The sequence below is a fragment of the Nomascus leucogenys genome, chromosome 10, assembly GCF_006542625.1.
Source record: "Nomascus leucogenys isolate Asia chromosome 10, Asia_NLE_v1, whole genome shotgun sequence".
Classification (NCBI taxonomy): Eukaryota; Metazoa; Chordata; class Mammalia; order Primates; family Hylobatidae; genus Nomascus; species Nomascus leucogenys.
This window is the reverse complement of record NC_044390.1, coordinates 11,572,654-11,591,897: the sequence shown is the minus strand read 5'-3', so window position 1 is coordinate 11,591,897 and position 19,244 is coordinate 11,572,654. Positions and strand designations below refer to the sequence as shown.

The 19,244-nt window shown below is 44.8% G+C and overlaps 1 protein-coding gene across 1 annotated transcript in view; it reads left to right on the top strand.

The window, feature by feature from the left end:
* The window catches only part of LOC100604623 (suppressor of cytokine signaling 2), a 338,229-nt gene extending 332,902 nt beyond the window's left edge, over nt 1–5,327 (top strand). The window contains exon 3 of the mRNA XM_030819852.1: nt 4,537–5,327. Within this exon, the coding sequence (XP_030675712.1) occupies nt 4,537–4,604 (68 nt within the window). The 3' untranslated portion in view covers nt 4,605–5,327. The remainder of the gene's footprint in view (nt 1–4,536) is intronic.
* The last annotated feature ends 13,917 nt before the right edge of the window (nt 5,328–19,244 follow it).

Genomic DNA, 19,244 nt, shown 5'->3' with positions numbered 1-19,244 from the left:
CCCTTGCCCTCCACTGCAGCACTTCCCACCTGGTGTTGGCCCGTCTACCCCCAGCAGGTCTCAGAGGAAGGGCCGTGGCTCCACGGCTCCCAAGTCTCTGGACACTTGGCCAAGCGAGGGTTGTAAGTCATAGCCCAATCAGGCCCCAGCTGCTCAAAGACGCAACTGGAGGTGATGCCGTAACATAAAGAGATAGCCCCGGAAGTGATGCCATAACATAGAGACATGGTCAGTAAATTGGGAACGGGAGAAGAAGGAGCTTTTCCTGCTGACCCAGGAAATCATGGTACCATGAAGGGAAGGTAAAGTGGAGATCACCAGGGCTTGGGGCTTTGTTTGGTTTTGTTTCTGAGCAGTGAGATTCTTTTTCCAAAAGACAACTTGAAGGGAACTCCAGTATGTAAAATGGTTTTAAAAAAAAGACCTGCCCTAACAAAAGTAGGAACCCTGGGGCCTGAGCCAGCTTCCTCCACCTCACCCCATACATACTCAGCGCGTGCCTCCGAGCCTTCTTGCAACACTTCTGAAAACTGATAGTTTAGTCCATACCTTCCAGGATGGTGGGAAGTACACAAATTTGAAAGCATGGAATTATAGTCAAATTCCCCTGGGTTTAACTGTAGCCAGGCTGTTTATTAGCTGTGTGTATTTTGGACAGGTTATTTAAGTTTTCTGAGCCTCAGATTTATCATCTATAGAAGGGAGAGGGAGTACAGAATTGCTGTGAAGGTTTAAAGAGAAAAAAACTAAAATATTGAGCACTGTGCTCAGCATTGAGTATATTCTCAGTACACAGGAATTATTGTTATCAATTGCTGAACATTTAGATATTTCCAGACAAGCTGGAAATTTGGATTTTAATAGATGGGCTAGAAATTGGGATTTTTTTTGTAAGAATCTCCCAATTTTTAAATGTTGGCAAATAATTTTAAAAAATGAAAAACATTGTTTGAGCTCAATAAGACGGGCTCCCGCAGTCAGTTTGGGACCTCTGTCCCTGCAGGAAGGAGGTTAGATCTGGAGGGGAAGGGCAGGAGCCCAGAGCTTGGGTCCCTGGGCAGGGCTTGTGGGTTTCAGTCGTGGGTGGAGACTGGCCCTGCCATCCTGCTGTAAATGCAACCAATTCTCAACCAGAAAATTTTTAAATCTACCTATAGCCTGCTTCCAGTTGTCCCACCTTACTGAACCAAACCAATGTTTTCTTTTGTTGTTGTTGTTGTTGTTTTTTTTTTTTTTTTTTTGAGACAGAGTCTCCCTCTGTCACCCAGGCTAGAGTGCAATGGCACTATTTGGCTCAATGCAGCCTCCACCTCCTGTGATTCTCATGCTTCAGCCTCCCAAGTAGGGAGGCTGTGTGCCTTGGGACTACAGGCACATGCCACACCTGACTAATCTTTTGGTATTCTTAGTAGAGATGGGGTTTTGCCCTGTTAGCCAGGCTGGTCTCGAATTCCTGGCCTCAAGTGATCCATCTGCCTCGGCCTCCCAAAGTGCTGGGATTACAGGCATGAGCCACCGCGCCTAGCCCAATGTATTTCTTAAATGTATTTGATTGAAGTCTCGTGTCTCTGTAAAATGTATAAAACCAAGCTACAGCCTGACGACCCTGGGCACATTTTCTCAGGATCTCCTGAGGGCTGTGTCACAGGCCCCTCTCATATTTGGCTCCGAATAAATCTTTTCAATGGCGTGTGTGGTGGCTCATGCCTGTAATCCCAGCACTTTGGGAGGCCGAGACAGGCAGATTGCTTGAGGCCAGGAGTTCGAGACCAGCCTGGCCAACACGGCAACCCCATCTCTACTAAAAACACAAAAATTAGCCGGGCATGGTGGCACACGCCTGTAATCCCAGCTACTTGAGAGGCTGAAGCACAAGAATCACTTGAACCCTGGAGGCAGAGGTTGCAGTGAGCCGAGATTGTGTCACTGCACTCCAGCCTGGGTAACAGAGGGACACTCCGTGTCAAAAAAAAAAAAAGGGAATAAATGTCTTCAAATATTTTACAGAGTTTGACTCTTTTTGTTTACTCTGGGATGGGGACTGGGGTATGCAGGGAGGTGTGCATGTACACACTTATGTGTGTGTGTGATGGAAGGGGTTAACACTCAGCTGTTTGCAGACCACACTAGGTGCTATGCACATATTACTTCGTGGTCAATCTATTATTATCCCCATTTTAAGACTGAGAAAACTGAGGCTCAGAGAGGTTGGAGAATAGGCTGAGGTTCAGTAGGCTGTCATAGCTGAGCTTAGACTTGAATGCAGGTCAGATTTCAGAATCTGGGCTCCTCACACTTCCCGCCACACTGCCTGTCCCTTACTCCTCCTGACCTCCTTGTCCTCTCTCCTGCCACTTCTCCCCTTCCCTTTCCAAGAATATCCTGTTTTACCCACTACTGTAATTACCAGTATTATGGTTATACTTTCTGTTATCCATTTCAAGGATGTCATAGATTATGGTTTATCAAATGCTCCCATGAACAAGATCTCATTTGGTCCCAACAAACCCTGTGAGGTAGACGAGTGAGTATTAAGCCCACTTTGCAAAGGAGAACAGAGCTCAGAGAGGCTGGAGATATACGTCATGCACAAGGCCCCCTGCTCTTCTGTCTCCAAATCCAGGGCTTCTTTGCTCACCCTGCTTTACCGATCTCCTTCAAGGAGGCCCTGCAAAGCCAAAGTCAAGTGTGTGCTGATCGGCAGGGACACCCAATGTCTGTGAAACCAGATCTTGATTTTAAACTTCAATATTTTGATATTTTGTTCATCCCGGATTTTTGACATCAATTTTCACTTAAAAATATTGCATTAAAATATTATTTGATTATTGCATTTATTTGGTGCCCTTAAATTTTGCACCACAGGCAGTGCCCCCACTGATCTTACCCCAATCCCAGCCCTGCGCCTGTCTGTACCAGTGTAAGAATTACGTTGTGATGGCAACTGTGACGTAAGCATGTGAGTGTGTTTTACCACAGTGCCGAGTCTGCCTGACTTTTCTGACCCTTCTTTGTTCCTTTGTTTAGTTCGGAGTGTCACTCCCCTAATCTCCCTTCAAGGAACCTTGTCTGACTGGAATGATCTAGTAGGAGTGGGTGGGCACCTTGGGTACCGGGACAGTGACGCCTGGCCTTAGAAAGGGGGCCCTTGCTGTTAGCTGGTGGGTGCTCTCAGTGCTTTGGGCAAGTGAACATAATGAAGCCTTTTTTCTGGAAGGGATCATTTGGGAATAAACTTTCATGGATACTTTCTTGCTCACCCCATCCGCTCCCCCGTGCTCCCCCTCCAGCCCTGTTGGCCACTAGGGAAATAGAAGGAACAGCTTGATCAAGATTTTTCCTAGAAAAGCCTTTCGATGGGCCCATTATGGAAAACGAAGCTGTTTTTGTTTTCTTTGATTAATCACAGTGTCCTGTTTCCCAAAGCAAATGTGGCCTTGGCTCTTCCGAAAGAACACAGCCTGTGCTGTAAAGAAGGGCTGCAGCCGCCTGGTGCTTGACAAGGTCCCCAAGACGGGAAGGGACACATGCAGCCCTGTCCTCCAGGACTCAGCTCTTCCTTTTTTACCTTCCAGGGAGCTCAGGTTACCAGTTTCCTTTGTGTTTTTCTGCCAGTGTGAACAGGAGAAATATTAGCCTTTAGAGATTTTACAGTTCCTTGAAAGCTGGAAGGGTGAAATCAGCCAGAGAATTATATAACAGCAAAGCTCATTTAAAGCAACAGTGTCTTTCTATAGGGCTGTGGTGGTTCCTTACCAGTTTTTGTTACTAACTATAAAGAAAAGGAGGCTAATTTTGTGAATAAAATAGAGGGGCATTCCTTTCCCTCATTACTTTCTGTTTGTTCATTGGACGGACACAATTCCTAGGGTGTTGATTTAAAAAACAACAACAACAATTTGAAGCCTCTTTCAAGGAAGACTAGGGGAAATCATGTACATTAACCTCAGGCAGACACAGCATACTTATTCTTGTTAGAAATCAGAAGAAAAAAAATAAAGAGAAAAGCTTTCTAAAGCATTTGTTTGTTTTAATTTAAGAGTCATAGGGAGTTTTAGAAATACTCGGCTAAATTCTTCAAAGGGAGCCATGTTCTTTAAATTTAAGCACTAGGCTGGGCACAGTGGCTCATGCCTGTAATCCCAACACTTTGGGAGGCTGAGATGGGCCGATCACCTGAGGTCAGGAGTTCAAGACCAGCCTGGCCAACATGATGAAATCCTGTCTCTACTAAAAATACAAAAATTAGCCGGGCGCGGTAGCATGTGCATGTAATCCGAGCTACTCTGGAAGCTGAGGCAGGAGAATCACTTGAAACTGGGAGACAGAGGTAGCAGTGAACTGCACCACTGCACTCCAGCCTGGGTGACAGAGCAAGACTCCATCTCAAAAAAGAAAAAAAAAAATTAAGCACCAGATCATCTATTCCTGCGTTGTTTGACCTAGAGCTTAAATACCTCTCAAAGTGCATCACACACATTAGCTCAGCTGATCGCCATATCCCTTGATTTGACCTTCTCTTTCTTCCCATTTTAGAGATGGGGAAACTGAGGCCAAAGGATTCTGTTACTTGCCTGGCTTCACAGCTCACCAGGAGATTCTGAACTGGCATCTTCCTCTCTCTGCCATCACCCCAGACCCTATCCTCTTTCCTCTACACCAGTGGTTCTCAACCAAGCGCGATTTTGCCTTCCAGGGGACATTTGACAATGTCTGGAGGCGTTTTTGGTCGTCACAATTCCGTGTATGTGCGTGGGTGGGCGGGGGGCAGGGGATAATGTTGGCATCTAGTGAGTAGATACCAGGGATGCTGCTAAACCTACAATGCTCAGATGGCCCCTAACAAAGAAGTATGTTGTCCAAAACGTCAATAGTGCAGAGGGTGAGAAGCCCTGGTCTATACAGAGCCCAGCAGTCCAGAGCAATTGCAACCTCTGGGAGTTGCCAAGAGCTTCTCTGCCCAGCAACAGGCTTGGCCTCTCTCCTGTGGCTGCCACAAGAGTTAAAGCCGCTGTCTAGAATGCCCTTTGGCAGTGGGCAAGTGTCCCCTGCAGAACCGACTGCGGGACGTGCGGTGCATCACCCGGAGCTGATGTGTTTGATAATTTATAGTCACAGGGCGCCTGTCTTCATTTAGCAGCAGGCCTGCTGGCAGCCTCCCTGCCAGGGAGGAAGCAAGTTCCACAGAGGCCCACAGCCCCCGCCAGCTGACAGCCCGTGGTATTTGGGGACGGCTGTTGCTCAGAGACACCTGGGAATAGGCCGGGGCCGAGATGGCGCTGAGCACTTGGTCTCCCCTTCAGACCCATCCGTCAGCAGCGGTCCCTGCCAGAAGATGGCCTATTGAACATTTCCAGAAATAGCACAGCCAAGCCTGTCAACTGCTTTCTTGGAAATACATTCAGTAAGGATGGCGGTCCTCCAGCAGGGAGAGCAGAAAGCCTGGCCTGGATCAGGCTGCTGAGAAACAGCAATGCCTGGCTACAGGCCATGTCGGTACCCTGGGAAGGGGGAGCGGTTCTCATGGGACTTCCCGAGCCCTGCAGCCTCTGAAGTCACTTCAAAATGTTCTCAGTATGGAGGGAGAGAGTCACACCTTGCAGAAGGACTTAGGCCCTGCCGACTTCTTCTAACTCAGTGACCTGCACATCTTGCTGTGTTTGTTCAGACACCCCGCAAACGGGAAGGCGATTCAGGCTTGGAGGCAAGGTATTAACTGTCAGCAGAGAGAGACCTCTGCATCATCTGGGGAACGTTTATTGCAGTCCCTCCTCTTGTGAGCGTCACTCCCAAGTAGAACCAAAGAAGCATCAGCAGGGGGAGTATTTTCTTCCCCAATCCTTCGGTCATTCCTAAGATACAGGAAATACAAGGCAAAGATGTCATATTGAAAGAAAAGCTTATAATTTCCACTCCTCCCCTCCCCACTTCCCGCAGAATTAACTTTCCCTTAACTTCCCTCACAGGGGCCTGACATTATGGTTGGAATTCAGCCACCCTGGGAATCTCTGCATCCCAAGCTTTCTCCAGTTTCTGGGATGGCAAAGTGATGGCAGGGCTTAAGAGTGCCCTAAGAAGGCCAGCTGCCTTTAAAAACAAGCTCCTGGAAGATGTAGGTGTCACATAAAAGCAAGAGACCAAAAACTCTCCACAATTTGGGATGTTCAGGAAATGTTGATTAATCACATTTTTTAAATTATAAGAGACTGCTGGACGTGGTGGCTCACTCCTGTAATCCCAGCACTTTAGGAGGCCAAACTGAGAGGACTGCTTGAGCCCAAAAGTTTAAGACCAGCCTGGGCAACATGACGAAACCTCACCTCTACAAAAAATCTAAAAATTAGCCAGGTGTGGTGGTGTACACCTATAATCCCAGCTACTTGGGAGGCTGTGTGGGAGGATTCCTTGAGCCCAGGAGACTGAGGCTGCAGTGAGCCATGATAGTGCCACTGCACTCCAGCCTGTGTTTACAGCAAGACCCTGCCTCAAAAAAAAAGTGTAAGACAGTTACCAGGTTTATTATAGAGAATCCATGGGACCTGGTTTTATCTGCAAGAGCCACCGATTCTCAGGACAAACATGATTTGAAGCCCACACTGAGCTATAGGTGGAGGCAGGGCTGTGAGAATACAATACAGGATGCCCATTTAAATTTAAATTTCGGGTAAGCAATAATTTTTTGTGTGTAAGTGTATTCCAAATATTATTATTATTTATCTGAAATTCAGATTTAATGGGCATCAGGTGTTTTGTTCAATCTGTTCACTCCATTTGGGGTATAAATTGATCTAGTTGTTAAATTGATAACAGGGAACACTGACACATATTCAATACATATGAAAGACGATACCAGTTAAGAGAAGAAGAAGGAGATTAGCAATGAAGAGGGAAAGCGAGAGACATACCAGGAAGAAAAGGAGATGGGCATAGCGAAGGAGAAAGAGTTCCAAATGAAAGAGAAACAGGAAGTGCTGAGGAGAGAGAAGAAAACAGGAATGTTTCTGAAGGACCAAAAATGTTTGATAAATTATGACTGTTACACGGAGAGCCATCTCCCTGGGAAATGCTGTTGAGTTGCCTAACCACCATTCCTGGATCTGCTGCTCTTTGTTCTGTCTGGTAAAATGCACAGTGACCACCAGGGAGAAATGACTCTCTAATCACGGTACCATTATCTGGGTCACTATTACCCTGGGCTCAGGTTGTTAAATAAAATTTACAGGAGGCCATTGCTTTGGACAGAGTCCTTCCACCGGGCTTCAACAGACCAGAGCAAACCAGAATAGTGTCACTTGTGCTACCTGACATGTGCTCAAACTGAACTTTAAAACGGGCCAGTTTTCCAAAAATCAGGAGATTTACAGCAACCAATAGAAAGTGAAGTGGTGTCATTCGTCTGGGGTGATACCTGAGGTTCACAGCCTCATGCCAAAGAAATTCGAGGACACGGACACACACAGAGTGAGTTTAACAGGCAAAAGAAAGAGAATAGGTCTCGCTCCTGCAGAGAGGGGGATTCTCGAATGGGTCTTCCGGTTCCATGGTGAAATGTACAGGGTTTTATAGATGATCTTGAGGAGGGAGTGTCTGATTTACATAGGCCCCAAAGGTTGGTTGGACCAGGTGCGTCATTTACATAACGTGAGAAGAAGATGGCCACCCCACTCTAATCTTTTATTATGCAGATGGGTTCACTACCTGGCTGGCGCCATATTGCCTGTTCCTTTACTGTACACGTGGTGACAAAGAAAAGGGAAGATGGAGCCTCCATGTTGAACATGCCTGGCCCCCAGGTAGCCTTTTCCTATTGGCATAGCTGCCAGCATTCATCCGTGCAAGCTTCCAGTTTGCTTATCTATGTTTGCAGTTCAAATTTTCAGGCCACTCTTTGTTAGAAAAGAAATGATTTGGGGGCTGCTTTTTATTAAAAGGGTAACCTTGCTGAGGACTCTCTTACCCTCACTAACTGCCTAATTTCTTTCTAGCTCCTGTATCAAAATGGTCCCCATCCACCTGCACAGGCATGAAAGGGAAGTCCCCTCTGTATAAACCCTATAAGGAAAGTAACTTTGAAATGACCAAGCCACTTCTTGTTTCTTGATCTTGCTATCCCCAAGCTTTTCTGCCCATCCATCTGCTCGGCTCTTCAGAGCACCTTTTCTGTTTTATAGACAAGATGCTGCCTGATTCACAAATCGATAATAACAACCAACTGGATCTTTAAATTCAATGTGTGAGAATTTTGCTCTTTGACAGGGTGAAGCCACATCTAAGGCTGTGTCCAACTCCAGGACCTAAGGGCCCTCCCTGCTCCTCCCACCTCCACTACCCTTCCCCCACAGGTTGCTGTCATTCATGGATTGAGGATTTTTGAAAAATTGGGATCTAAACAACAAAATGGATTTGGTTGCCACCATTCTTTGAAATTTGTTTGTTGTGGATGATTCAGAAAACCCTTCAACAGCTTCTTTCACCTCAGGGTCAATGTGTTTGAGGAGGAGAGTCATTGTAGGCCTGTGTGCAGACAATTGATGTTCCTTGAATTATAAACACCCTTATTCCCATCCCCACAGATGGGAGGTCAGGTTGGCTTAACCCAAAGGGAGAAACCTATGTAGGCTGGGGGTAGGTGCGGTAAGAGAGGAGGCCTCCCAAGGAGGGGTCTGTAGTAGTTGGACCTGCCATCACCATGGATGCTGCAGAATTGAAAAGATGAGACAAGCAGGGACCCTCCTCTTAGGGGCCTGTAGGGGATGGACTGGTGGGAGAGGGTCAAGCGTGGAAATAAAGGAAAACCTTGAGTCCCTTTAAGGGAAATTCCAGGCACCTAGCTAGCCCTGAGGAGCTTAGCCCCATGCTAAGACCCTAGTCCAGATAAGCAACTTGATAAGCAAGAAGGTAATAGTAGCCTAAAACAGGCTGGGCACGGTGGCTCACGCCTGTAATCCCAGCACTTTGGGAGGCTGAGGTGGGTGTATCACTTGAGGTCAGGAGTTTGAGACCAGCCTGGCCAATATGGTGAAACCTTGTCTCTACTAAAAACACAAAAATTAGCCAGGCGTGTTGATGCATGCCTGTAATCCCAGCTACTTGGGAGGCTGAGGCAGGAGAATTGCTTGAGCCTGGGAGGCGGAGGTTGCAGTGAGTTGAGATGGCGCCACTGCACTCCAGCCTGGGCGACAGAGCAAGACTCTGGCTTTAAAAAAAAAAAAAAAGTAGCCTAAAACAATAGCCAAGGAAGCCAGAGTCACAGGATGTTTGGTTCCCTATAGAAACTAAAGATAGCATCTTAACATGCATCTCTGAGTTGTTTTTCAGAAACCTGGACTCTCACCAAACCCATCCCCCCTACATATAGATCTCAGATAAGGAGGAACTAGAAACTGAACTCTGATCACTGTACTTTGTTCTAAATGTCTTCCTGAAGGGCCTAGGGAAAGTCACACCCAAAGAGGTAGCGCTAACCTTTATTTCTGCTGGCCCCAAATTTTTTAAAAAAGCTTCTCTTTCTTAACCAGTTGCAAATCAGAAAAGCTTTGAATCTACTTACGATCTGTAAGCCTTCTGCTTCAAGATATACTGCCCTTTTAGGCCCAAACCAGTATGTAACCTGGGTATTGATTTATGATTTTGACTGTAACTTCTGCTTTCCTGAAACTTACCCCTGCCTTTAAAAACCCTTACCTGCAAGCCATCAGGGAGGTGGGGACTTGAGCATTAGTTGCCTGGTTCTCCTTGCATGGTGCCTTGCAAATAAACACCTTCCTTTCTCCCACTGCAAACCTCGGTGTAGATATCTGATCTTACCGCACTGGGGAAGTGGACCCCAGTTAGATTCTATAATATAATAAAGGGGCTGCCTTTGGCTACCTGGGCTGGGGAGTAGGTCTCCCCATAAACTCCAGTGAGGAGCAGAAGAGACACACTAAATGTCTCACCATGCTAAGACCTCATTCCAGATACCTGGAGATATCTAGGCTGTCGATTTGGAACATCATCATTGCAACAAAAACATTTATGGAGCATCTACTCTGGGTCATCAGACAGAAAGTAATTTATATGCATGATCTCAATTGATCCTCAACAACTGAGTCAGGAAAAATTCAGCGTGGTCACAGGAGAATAGAAAATTCCAGGCAGCATTTTCACATGCCTTGGAAAAAGGAAACTCTTGAAATAACTACAGAAGCTAGGGGCTGATAAGACCCTGAAAAACCAGGGTGTGGGCCAAGCTGGCTAAGACCAACTGGACCCAACATAGTGCTGCATTTGACCTAGGTCTCTCCCAAGACCTCATTATACCCTCACTCACCAGCGCCATGACATTTCCAGGAACACCCATATTTGGTGTAAAAATGGGTGGCACTACAGTTCCAAGAAATCCTCACCTTTTTCCAGGAATCTTTATGAATATTCCACCCCTTGGTTAAAGAAATCAATAATGATTTCTTTAATCACAAGTTCCATGTGACTCTTTTGAGTACGCCAGCACTCTCTTGTCTTGAGTGTGTAGTTTTGCTTTGCAATCGAGCTGTGTGTCTAGCTAGGTGCAGTGGCACATGCCTGTAATCCAAGCACTTTGGGAGGCTGAGGCAGGAGGATTGCTTGAGTCCAGGAGTTTGAGACCAGCCTGGCAACATGGAGAAACCCCATCTATACAGACACACACACACACACACACACACACACACACACACACAAAATTCAAAAATTAGCTGGGCGTGGTGGTGAACACCTGTAGTCCCAGCTACACAGTGGGTTGAGGTGGGAGGATCACTTGAGCCTGGGAGGTCGAGGCTGAGATCAAGCCACTGCACTCCAGCCTGGGCAACAGAGTGAGACTCTGTCTCAAAAATAAAAATAAACAAATCTCCATACTTTCACTGTTGTTCAGCTCCTCCTTGAATTCCTTCTCATGAAAGTGCCAAGGGCCTGGACACTGGCTAGGGTCGAGGTCCCACCATTGTTTGGGGACCTCTCCCAGCCCACCAGTATCACAACTATCTCATGTTGTAGGTATAATATTATTCATATTATTACAGCAATGCCCTAAGTCAAGAGATGGAGAAATTAGGACTGCAAAAAGTTAAGTTGTTGTTTAAAAGTCAATTGATTAGTGAGTGTTGGGGCAGAGATTTGTCTCAGGGATGCCTCTCTCCCAGCCCAGGGATCATCCCCAACCCTCCAGTCAGACTGCTGGGTTCAAATCCCAGCTCCATCGCTCACAAGCTGTGTGGCCTTGGGTAAGTTACTGAATCTCTCTGCATCTGTTTCACTGTGTGAAAAGTGGTAATAAAAATAGGACTTAGCTCATGGAGATGCTGCAAGGATTTAATGAAGGCTGCGTGCAGTGGCTCATGCCTGTAATCCCAGCACTTTGGGAGGCCAAGGTGGGAGGATCACTTGTGCCCAGGAGTTTGAGACCAGCATGGGCAACATAGTGAGACCCCCACCTCCACACACACATAAAAAAATTAGCCAGGCATGGGTGGTGCCACCTATAGTCCAGCTACTTGGGAGGCTGAGGCAGGAGGATTGCTTGAGCTTGGGAGGTCAAGGCTGCAGTGAGCTATGATTGTACCACTGCACTCCAGACTGGGTGACAGAGAAGGACTCTGTCTCTAAAAGAAAAAAAAAAAATAGATTTAATGAGTGAGAACTTAACTCTGACTTTTTTTTTCTCTTGCCCAAATTCCTATCTAAGGGGCCTGGAGAGTCACACCTTAGACACCATAAAATCTCATTAGACGGGCTTTATTAGCCATTTTTTAAAAATTTTAACTTTTTTTTATTGTGATGGAGTCTCACTATATTGCCCAGGCTGGTCTCAAACTCCTGGGCTCAAGTGACCTCCTGCCTTGGCCACCCAAAGTGTTGGGACTACAGGTGTGAGCCCCCACACCTGGCTGAGTTTTATTAATCTTATATAATGTGGCTTACTTTACAACCTGACTCAGATATAGCATCACATGACAGATAACATACCCTGAAGGAAACCAAAATATTTTACCCCAAAAATATATTTCTTTAACATATTTTGAAATGGCTGCCACAGGGCCAACAGATTGAAATGACTTTGCAAAGCCATCTTTTGTGGGGAAATTTTGCATCTGTAGAGAATCTCCATAAATGTATCCAGGACTTTCCCCTTCTAGGTCTTTCCTTGATTAACTGAGAGTCTGACACCTTTAAAGTCTGAGAAGAGACATTCACCATCTATTCTCTCTGAGGGTTGCCACCTATAAGGTTCATCTACGTAAGAACCTTGGTCTCCACAACCTCCTTATCTTAATTCAGGCTTTCCTTTCTACTGATTTCAAGGATTTAAATCAAGCTTTGTGATGTCACACTTTTTGGGCCAATCCAACGTATACCCTCCACATATTGATTTATGATTTTAACTGCAATTCCTGTCTCCCTGAAATGTCTAAAACCAAACTGTAACCTGACTGGCTTAGGCTTCCTTTCTCAGTTCCTCTTGAGATTGTGCAACCTGGGATGAAGGTACTCACATCGGCTTGGAATAAACTTCTTTAAATATATTGTGGCAGAATTTGGTTTTGCCATCAACATAAGTTTATAAGCATAAAGCAGTTAGGACATGCCTGTCACATAGAGAACACTAAGTATTAGTGCTATTATTATTCCTATCATTGTTAGTGTTCAGTTATTTCCAAGAAATGATATGAGCCTGATGGGCCATCAACATTGTTCTTGGGAGGGTGCAGCAGAAGAGGCTGGTTCTGCCTCTGCTCTGTTCATGTTAGTGGTGGTGAATCTGTACGGTCTGTAGCAACCTCAATTCTTGCCCCTTCAGAAGACAGAATTTGACCAAGGGGCATAAGGCAAAGGGAGAGACCAGGGCAAGTTTTAGAGCAGGAGTGAAAGCTTATTAAAAACTTTTAGGCTTAGGGGGATGGAGCCAAGATGGCCGAATAGGAACAGCTCCGGTCTCCAGCTCCCAGCCTGAGCGACACAGAAGACGGGTGATTTCTGCATTTCTGTTTGAGGTACCGGTTCCATCTCGCTAGGGAGTGCCAAACAGTGGGTGCAGGACAGTCGGTGAAGCGCACTGTGCGCAAGCCGAAGCAGGGCCAGGCATTGCCTCACTCAGGAAGCGCAAGGAGTCAGGGAGTTCCCTTTCCTAGTCAAAGAAAGGGGTAACAGACAGCACCTGGAATATCGGGTCAGTCCCACCCTAATACTGTGCTTTTCCAACGGGCCTGGAAAACGGCACACTAGGAGATTGTGTCCCACACCTGGCTCGGAGGGTCCTATGCCCATGGAGTCTCGCTGATTGCTAGCGCAGCAGTCTGAGATAAAGCTGCAAGGCGGCAGCGAGGCTGGGGGAGGGGCGCCCGCCATTGCCCAGGCTTGCTTAGGTAAACAAAGCAGCCAGGAAGCTCGAACTGGGTGGAGCCCACCACAGCTCAAGGAGGCCTGCCTGCCTGCCTCTGTAGGCTCCACCTCTGGGGGCAGGGCACAGACAAACAAAAACTCAGCAGGAACCTCCACAGACTTAAATGTCCCTGTCTGACTGACAGCTTTGAAGAGAGTAGTGGTTCTCCCAGCACACAGCTGGAGATCTGAGAACTCTGAGAACAGACAGACTGCCTCCTAAAGTGGTTCCCTCACCCCTGAGCAGCCTAACTGGGAGGCACCCCCCCAGTAGGGACAGACTGACACCTCACTCGGCCAGGTACTCCTCTGAGACAAAACTTCCAGAGGAACTATCAAGACAGCTGAATTTGTGGTCTCACGAAAATCCGCTGTTCTGCAGCCACCGCTGCTGACACCCAGCAAACAGGGTTGGAGTGGACCTCTAGTAAACTCCAACAGACCTGCAGCTGAGGGCCTGTCTGGTAGAAGGAAAACTAACAAACAGAAAGGACATCCACACCAAAAACCCATCTGTACATCACCATCATCAAAGACCAAAAGTAGATAAAACCACAAAGATGGGGAAAAAACAGAGCAGAAAAACTGGAAACTCTAAAAAGCAGAGCACCTCTCCTCCTCCAAAGGAACGCAGTTCCTCACCAGCAACGGAACAAAGCTGGATGGAGGATGACTTTGACGAGTTGAGAGAAGAAGGCTTCAGACGATCAAACTACTCTGAGCTACGGGAGGAAATTCAAAACAATAGCAAAGAAGTTAAAAACTTTGAAAAAAATTAGAAGAATGGATAACTAGAATAACCAATGGAGAGAAGGGCTTAAAGGAGCTGATGGAGTTGAAAGCCAAGTTTCGAGAACTACGCGAAGATTGCAGAAGCCTCAGTAGCAGATGCGATCAACTGGAAGAAAGGGTATCGCTGATGGAAGATGAAATGAATGAAATGAAGCGAGAAGGGAGGTTTAGAGAAAAAAGAATAAAAAGAACAAAGCCTCCAAGAAATTTGGGACTATGTGAAAAGACCAAACCTACGTCTGATTGGTGTACCTGAAAATGATGGGGAGAATGGAACCGAGTTGGAAAACACTCTGCAAGATATTATCCAGGAGAACTTCCCCAATCTAGCAAGGCAGGCCAACATTCAGATTCAGGAAATACAGAGAATGCCACAAAGATAATCCTCAAGAAGAGCAACTCCAAGACACATGATTGTCAGATTCACCAAAGTTCAAATGAAGAAAAAATTTTAAGGGCAGCCAGAGAGAAAGGTCGGGTTACCTACAAAGGGAAGCCCATCAGACTAACAGCTGATCTCTCGGCAGAAACTCTACAAGCCAGAAGAGAGTGGGGGCCGATTGTCAACATTCTTAAAGAAAAGAATTTTCAACCCAGAATTTCATGTCCAGCCAAATTAAGCTTCATAAGTGAAGGAGAAAGAAAATACTTTACAGACAAGCAAATGCTGAGTGATTTTGTCACTACCAGGCCTGCCCTAAAAGAGCTCCTGAAGGAAGCACTAAACACGGAAAGGAAAAACCGGTACCAGCCCCTGCAAAAACATGCCAAATTGTAAAGACCATCGAGGCTAGGAAGAAACTGCATCAACTAACGAGCAAAATAACCAACTAACATCATAATGACAGGATCAGATTCACACATAACAATATTAACATTAAATGTAAATGGGCTAAATGCTCCAATTAAAAGACACAGACTGGCAAACTGGATAAGGAGTCAGGACCCACCAGTGTGCTGTATTCAGGAAACCCATCTCATGTGCAGAGACACACATAGACTCAAAATAAAGGGATGGAGGAAGATCTATCAAGCAAATGGAAAACAAAAAAAGGCAGTGGTTGCAATCCTAGTCTCTGATAAAATAGACTTTAAACCAACAAAGATCAAAAAGACAAAAAGGCCATTACATAATGGTAAAGGGATCAATTCAACAAGAAGAGCTAACTATCCTAAATATATATGCACCCAACACAGGAGCACCCAGATTCATAAAGCAAGTCCTGAGTGATCTACAAAGGGACTTAAACTCCCACACAATAATAATAGGAGATTTTGACACCCCACTGTCAACATTAGACAGATCAACGAGACAGAAAGTTAACAAGGATATCCAGGAATTGAACTCAGCTCTACACAAAGTGGACCTAATAGACATCTACAGAACTCTCCACCCCGAATCAACAGAATATACATTTTTTTCAGCACCACACTACACCTATTCCAAAATTGACCACATAGTTGGAAGTAAAGCTCTCCTCAGCAAATGTAAAAGAACAGAAACTATAACAAACTGTCTCTCAGACCACAGTGCAATCAAACTAGAACTCAGGATTAAGAAACTCTCTCAAAACCGCTCAACTACATGGAAACTGAACAACCTGCTCCTGAATGACTATTGGGTACATAATGAAATGAAGGCAGAAATAAAGATGTTCTTTGAAACCAACGAGAACAAAGACACAACATACCAGAATCTCTGGGACACGTTCAAAGCAGTGTGTAGAGGGAAATTTATAGCACTAAATGCCCACAAGAGAAAGCAGGAAAGATCTAAAATCGACACCCTAACATCACAAAAGGACTAGAAAAGCAAGAGCAAACGCATTCAAAAGCTAGCAGAAGGCTAGAAATAACTAAAATCAGAGCAGAACTGAAGGAAATAGAGACACAAAAAACCCTTCAAAAAATTAATGAATCCAGGAGCTGGTTTTTTGAAAAGACCAACAAAATTGATAGACCGCTAGCAAGACTAATAAAGAAGAAAAGAGAGAAGAATCAAATAGATGCAATAAAAAATGAAAAAGGGGATATCACCACTGAACCCACAGAAATACAATCTACCATCAGAGAATACTACAAACACCTCTATGCAAATAAACTAGAAAATCTAGAAGAAATGGATAAATTCCTCGACAAACACACCCTCCCAAGACTAAATCAGGAAGAAGTTGAATCTCTGAATAGACCAATAACAGGTTCTGAAATTGTGGCAATAATCAATAGCTTACCAACCAAAAAGAGTCCAGGACCTGATGGATTCACAGCTGAATTCTACAAGAGGTACAAGGAGGAACTGGTACCATTCCTTCTGAAACTATTCCAATTGATAGAAAAGAGAGAATCCTCCCTAACACATTTTATGAAGCCAGCATCGTCCTATACCAAAGCCTGGCAGAGACATAACCAAAAAAGAGAATTTCAGACCAATATCCCTGATGAACATTGATGCAAAAATCCTCAATAAAATACTGGCAAACCAAATCCAGCAGCACATCAAAAAGCTTATCCACCATGATCAAGTGGGCTTCATTCCTGGGATGCAAGGCTGGTTCAACATACGCAAATCAATAAATGTAATCCAGCATATAAACAGAACCAAAGACAAAAACCACATGATTATCTCAATAGATGCAGAAAAGGCCTTTGACAAAATTCAACAACCTTCATGCTAAAAACTCCCAATAAATTAGGTATTGATGGGACATATCTCAAAATAATAAGAGCTATCTATGACAAACCCACAGCCAATATCGTACTGAATGGGCAAAAACTGGAAGCATTCCCTCTGAAAACTGGCACAAGACAGGGATGCCCTCTCTCACCGCTCCTATTCAACATAGTGCTGGAAGTTCTGGCCAGAGCAATCAGGCAGGAGAACGAAATAAAGGGTATTCAATCAGGAAAAGAGGAAGTCAAATTGTCCCTGTTTGCAGATGACATGATTGTATATCTAGAAAACCCCATTGTCTCAGCCCAAAATCCCCTTAAGCTGATTAGCAACTTCAGCAAAGTCTCAGGATACAAAATCAATGTACAAAAATCACAAGCATTCTTGTACACCAATCACAGACAAACAGAGAGCCAAATCATGAGTGAACTCCCATTCACAATTGCTTCAAAGAGAATAAAATACCTAGGAATCCAACTTACAAGGGATGTGAAGGACCTCTTCAAGGAGAACTACAAACCACTGCTCAATGAAATAAAAGAGGATACAAACAAATGGAAGAACATTCCAAGCTCATGGGTTGGAAGAATCAATATCGTGAAAATGGCCATACTGCCCAAGGTAATTTATAGATTCAATGCCATCCCCATCAAGCTACCAATGACTTTCTTCACAGAATTGGAAAAAACTACTTTAAAGTTCATATGGAACCAAAAAAGAGCCCACATCGCCAACTCAATCCTAAGCCAAAAGAACAAAGCCGGAGGCATCACGCTACCTGACTTCAAACTACACTACAAGGCTACAGTAACCAAAACAGCACGGTACTGGTACCACAACAGAGACATAGATCAATGGAACAGAACAGAGCCCTCAGAAATGATGCCGCATATCTACAACTATCTGATCTTTGACAAACCTGACAAAAACAAGAAATGGGGAAAGGATTCCCTATTTAATAAATGGTGCTGGGAAAACTGGCTAGCCATATGTAGAAAGCTGAAACTGGATCCCTTCCTTACACCTTATACAAAAATTAATTCAAGATGGATTAAAGACTTAAATGTTAGACCTAAAACCATTAAAATCCTACAAGAAAACCTAGGCAATAACATTCAGGACATAGGCGTGGGCAAGGACTTCATGTCTAAAACACCAAAAGCAATGGCAACAAAAGCCAAAATTGACAAATGGGATCTAATTAAACTAAAGAGCTTCTGCACAGCAAAAGAAACTACCATCAGAGTGAACAGGCAACCTACAGAATGGGAGAAAATTTTTGCAACCTACTCATCTGACAAAGGGCTAATATCCAGAATCTACAATGAACTCAAACAAATTTACAAGAAAAAAACAAACAACCCCATCAAAAAGTGGGCAAAGGACATGAACAGACACTTCTCAAAAGAAGACATTTATGCAGCCAAAAAACACATGAAGAAATGCTCATCATCACTGGCCATCAGAGAAATGCAAATCAAAACCACAGTGAGATACCATCTCACACCAGTTAGAATGACCATCATTACAAAATCAGGAAACAACAGGTGCTGGAGAGGATGTGGAGAAATAGGAACACTTTTACACTGTTGGTGGGACTGTAAACTAGTTCAACCATTGTGGAAGTCAGTGTGGCAATTCCTCAGGGATCTAGAACTAGAAATACCATTTGACCCAGCCATCCCATTACTGGGTATATACCCAAAGGACTATAAATCATGCTGCTATAAAGACACATGCACACGTATGTTTATTGCGGCACTATTCACAATAGCAAAGAGTTGGAACCAACCCAAATGTCCGGCAACGATAGACGGGATTAAGAAAATGTGGCACATATACACCATGGAATACTATGCAGCCATAAAAAATGATGAGTTCATGTCCTTTGTAGGGACATGGATGAAACTGGAAAACATCATTCTCAGTAAACTATCACAAGGACAAAAAACCAAACACCGCATGTTCTCACTCATAGGTGGGAATTGAACAATGAGAACTCATGGACACAGGAAGGGGAACATCACACTCCGGGGACTGTTGTAGGGTGGGGGGAGGGGGAGGGACAGCATTAGGAGATATACCTAATGCTAAATGACGAGTTAATGGGTGCAGGAAATCAGCATGGCACATGGATACATATGTAACAAACCTGCACATTGTGCACATGTACCCTAAAATCTAAAGTATAATAATAATAAAAAAAAAGAAAGTAGAACGGTGGTTCGCAGGGTGGAGGAGAGAGGAATGGGCAGTTATTTTTTCATAATAATATGATATGAGGTATGAGGTTTCAGCTGGGGGTGATGATAGGGTTCTGGAGCAGATAGAGGCAATGATTGCTCCAAGTGCCTCATAGGACTGGAATCATACCCTATTTGTC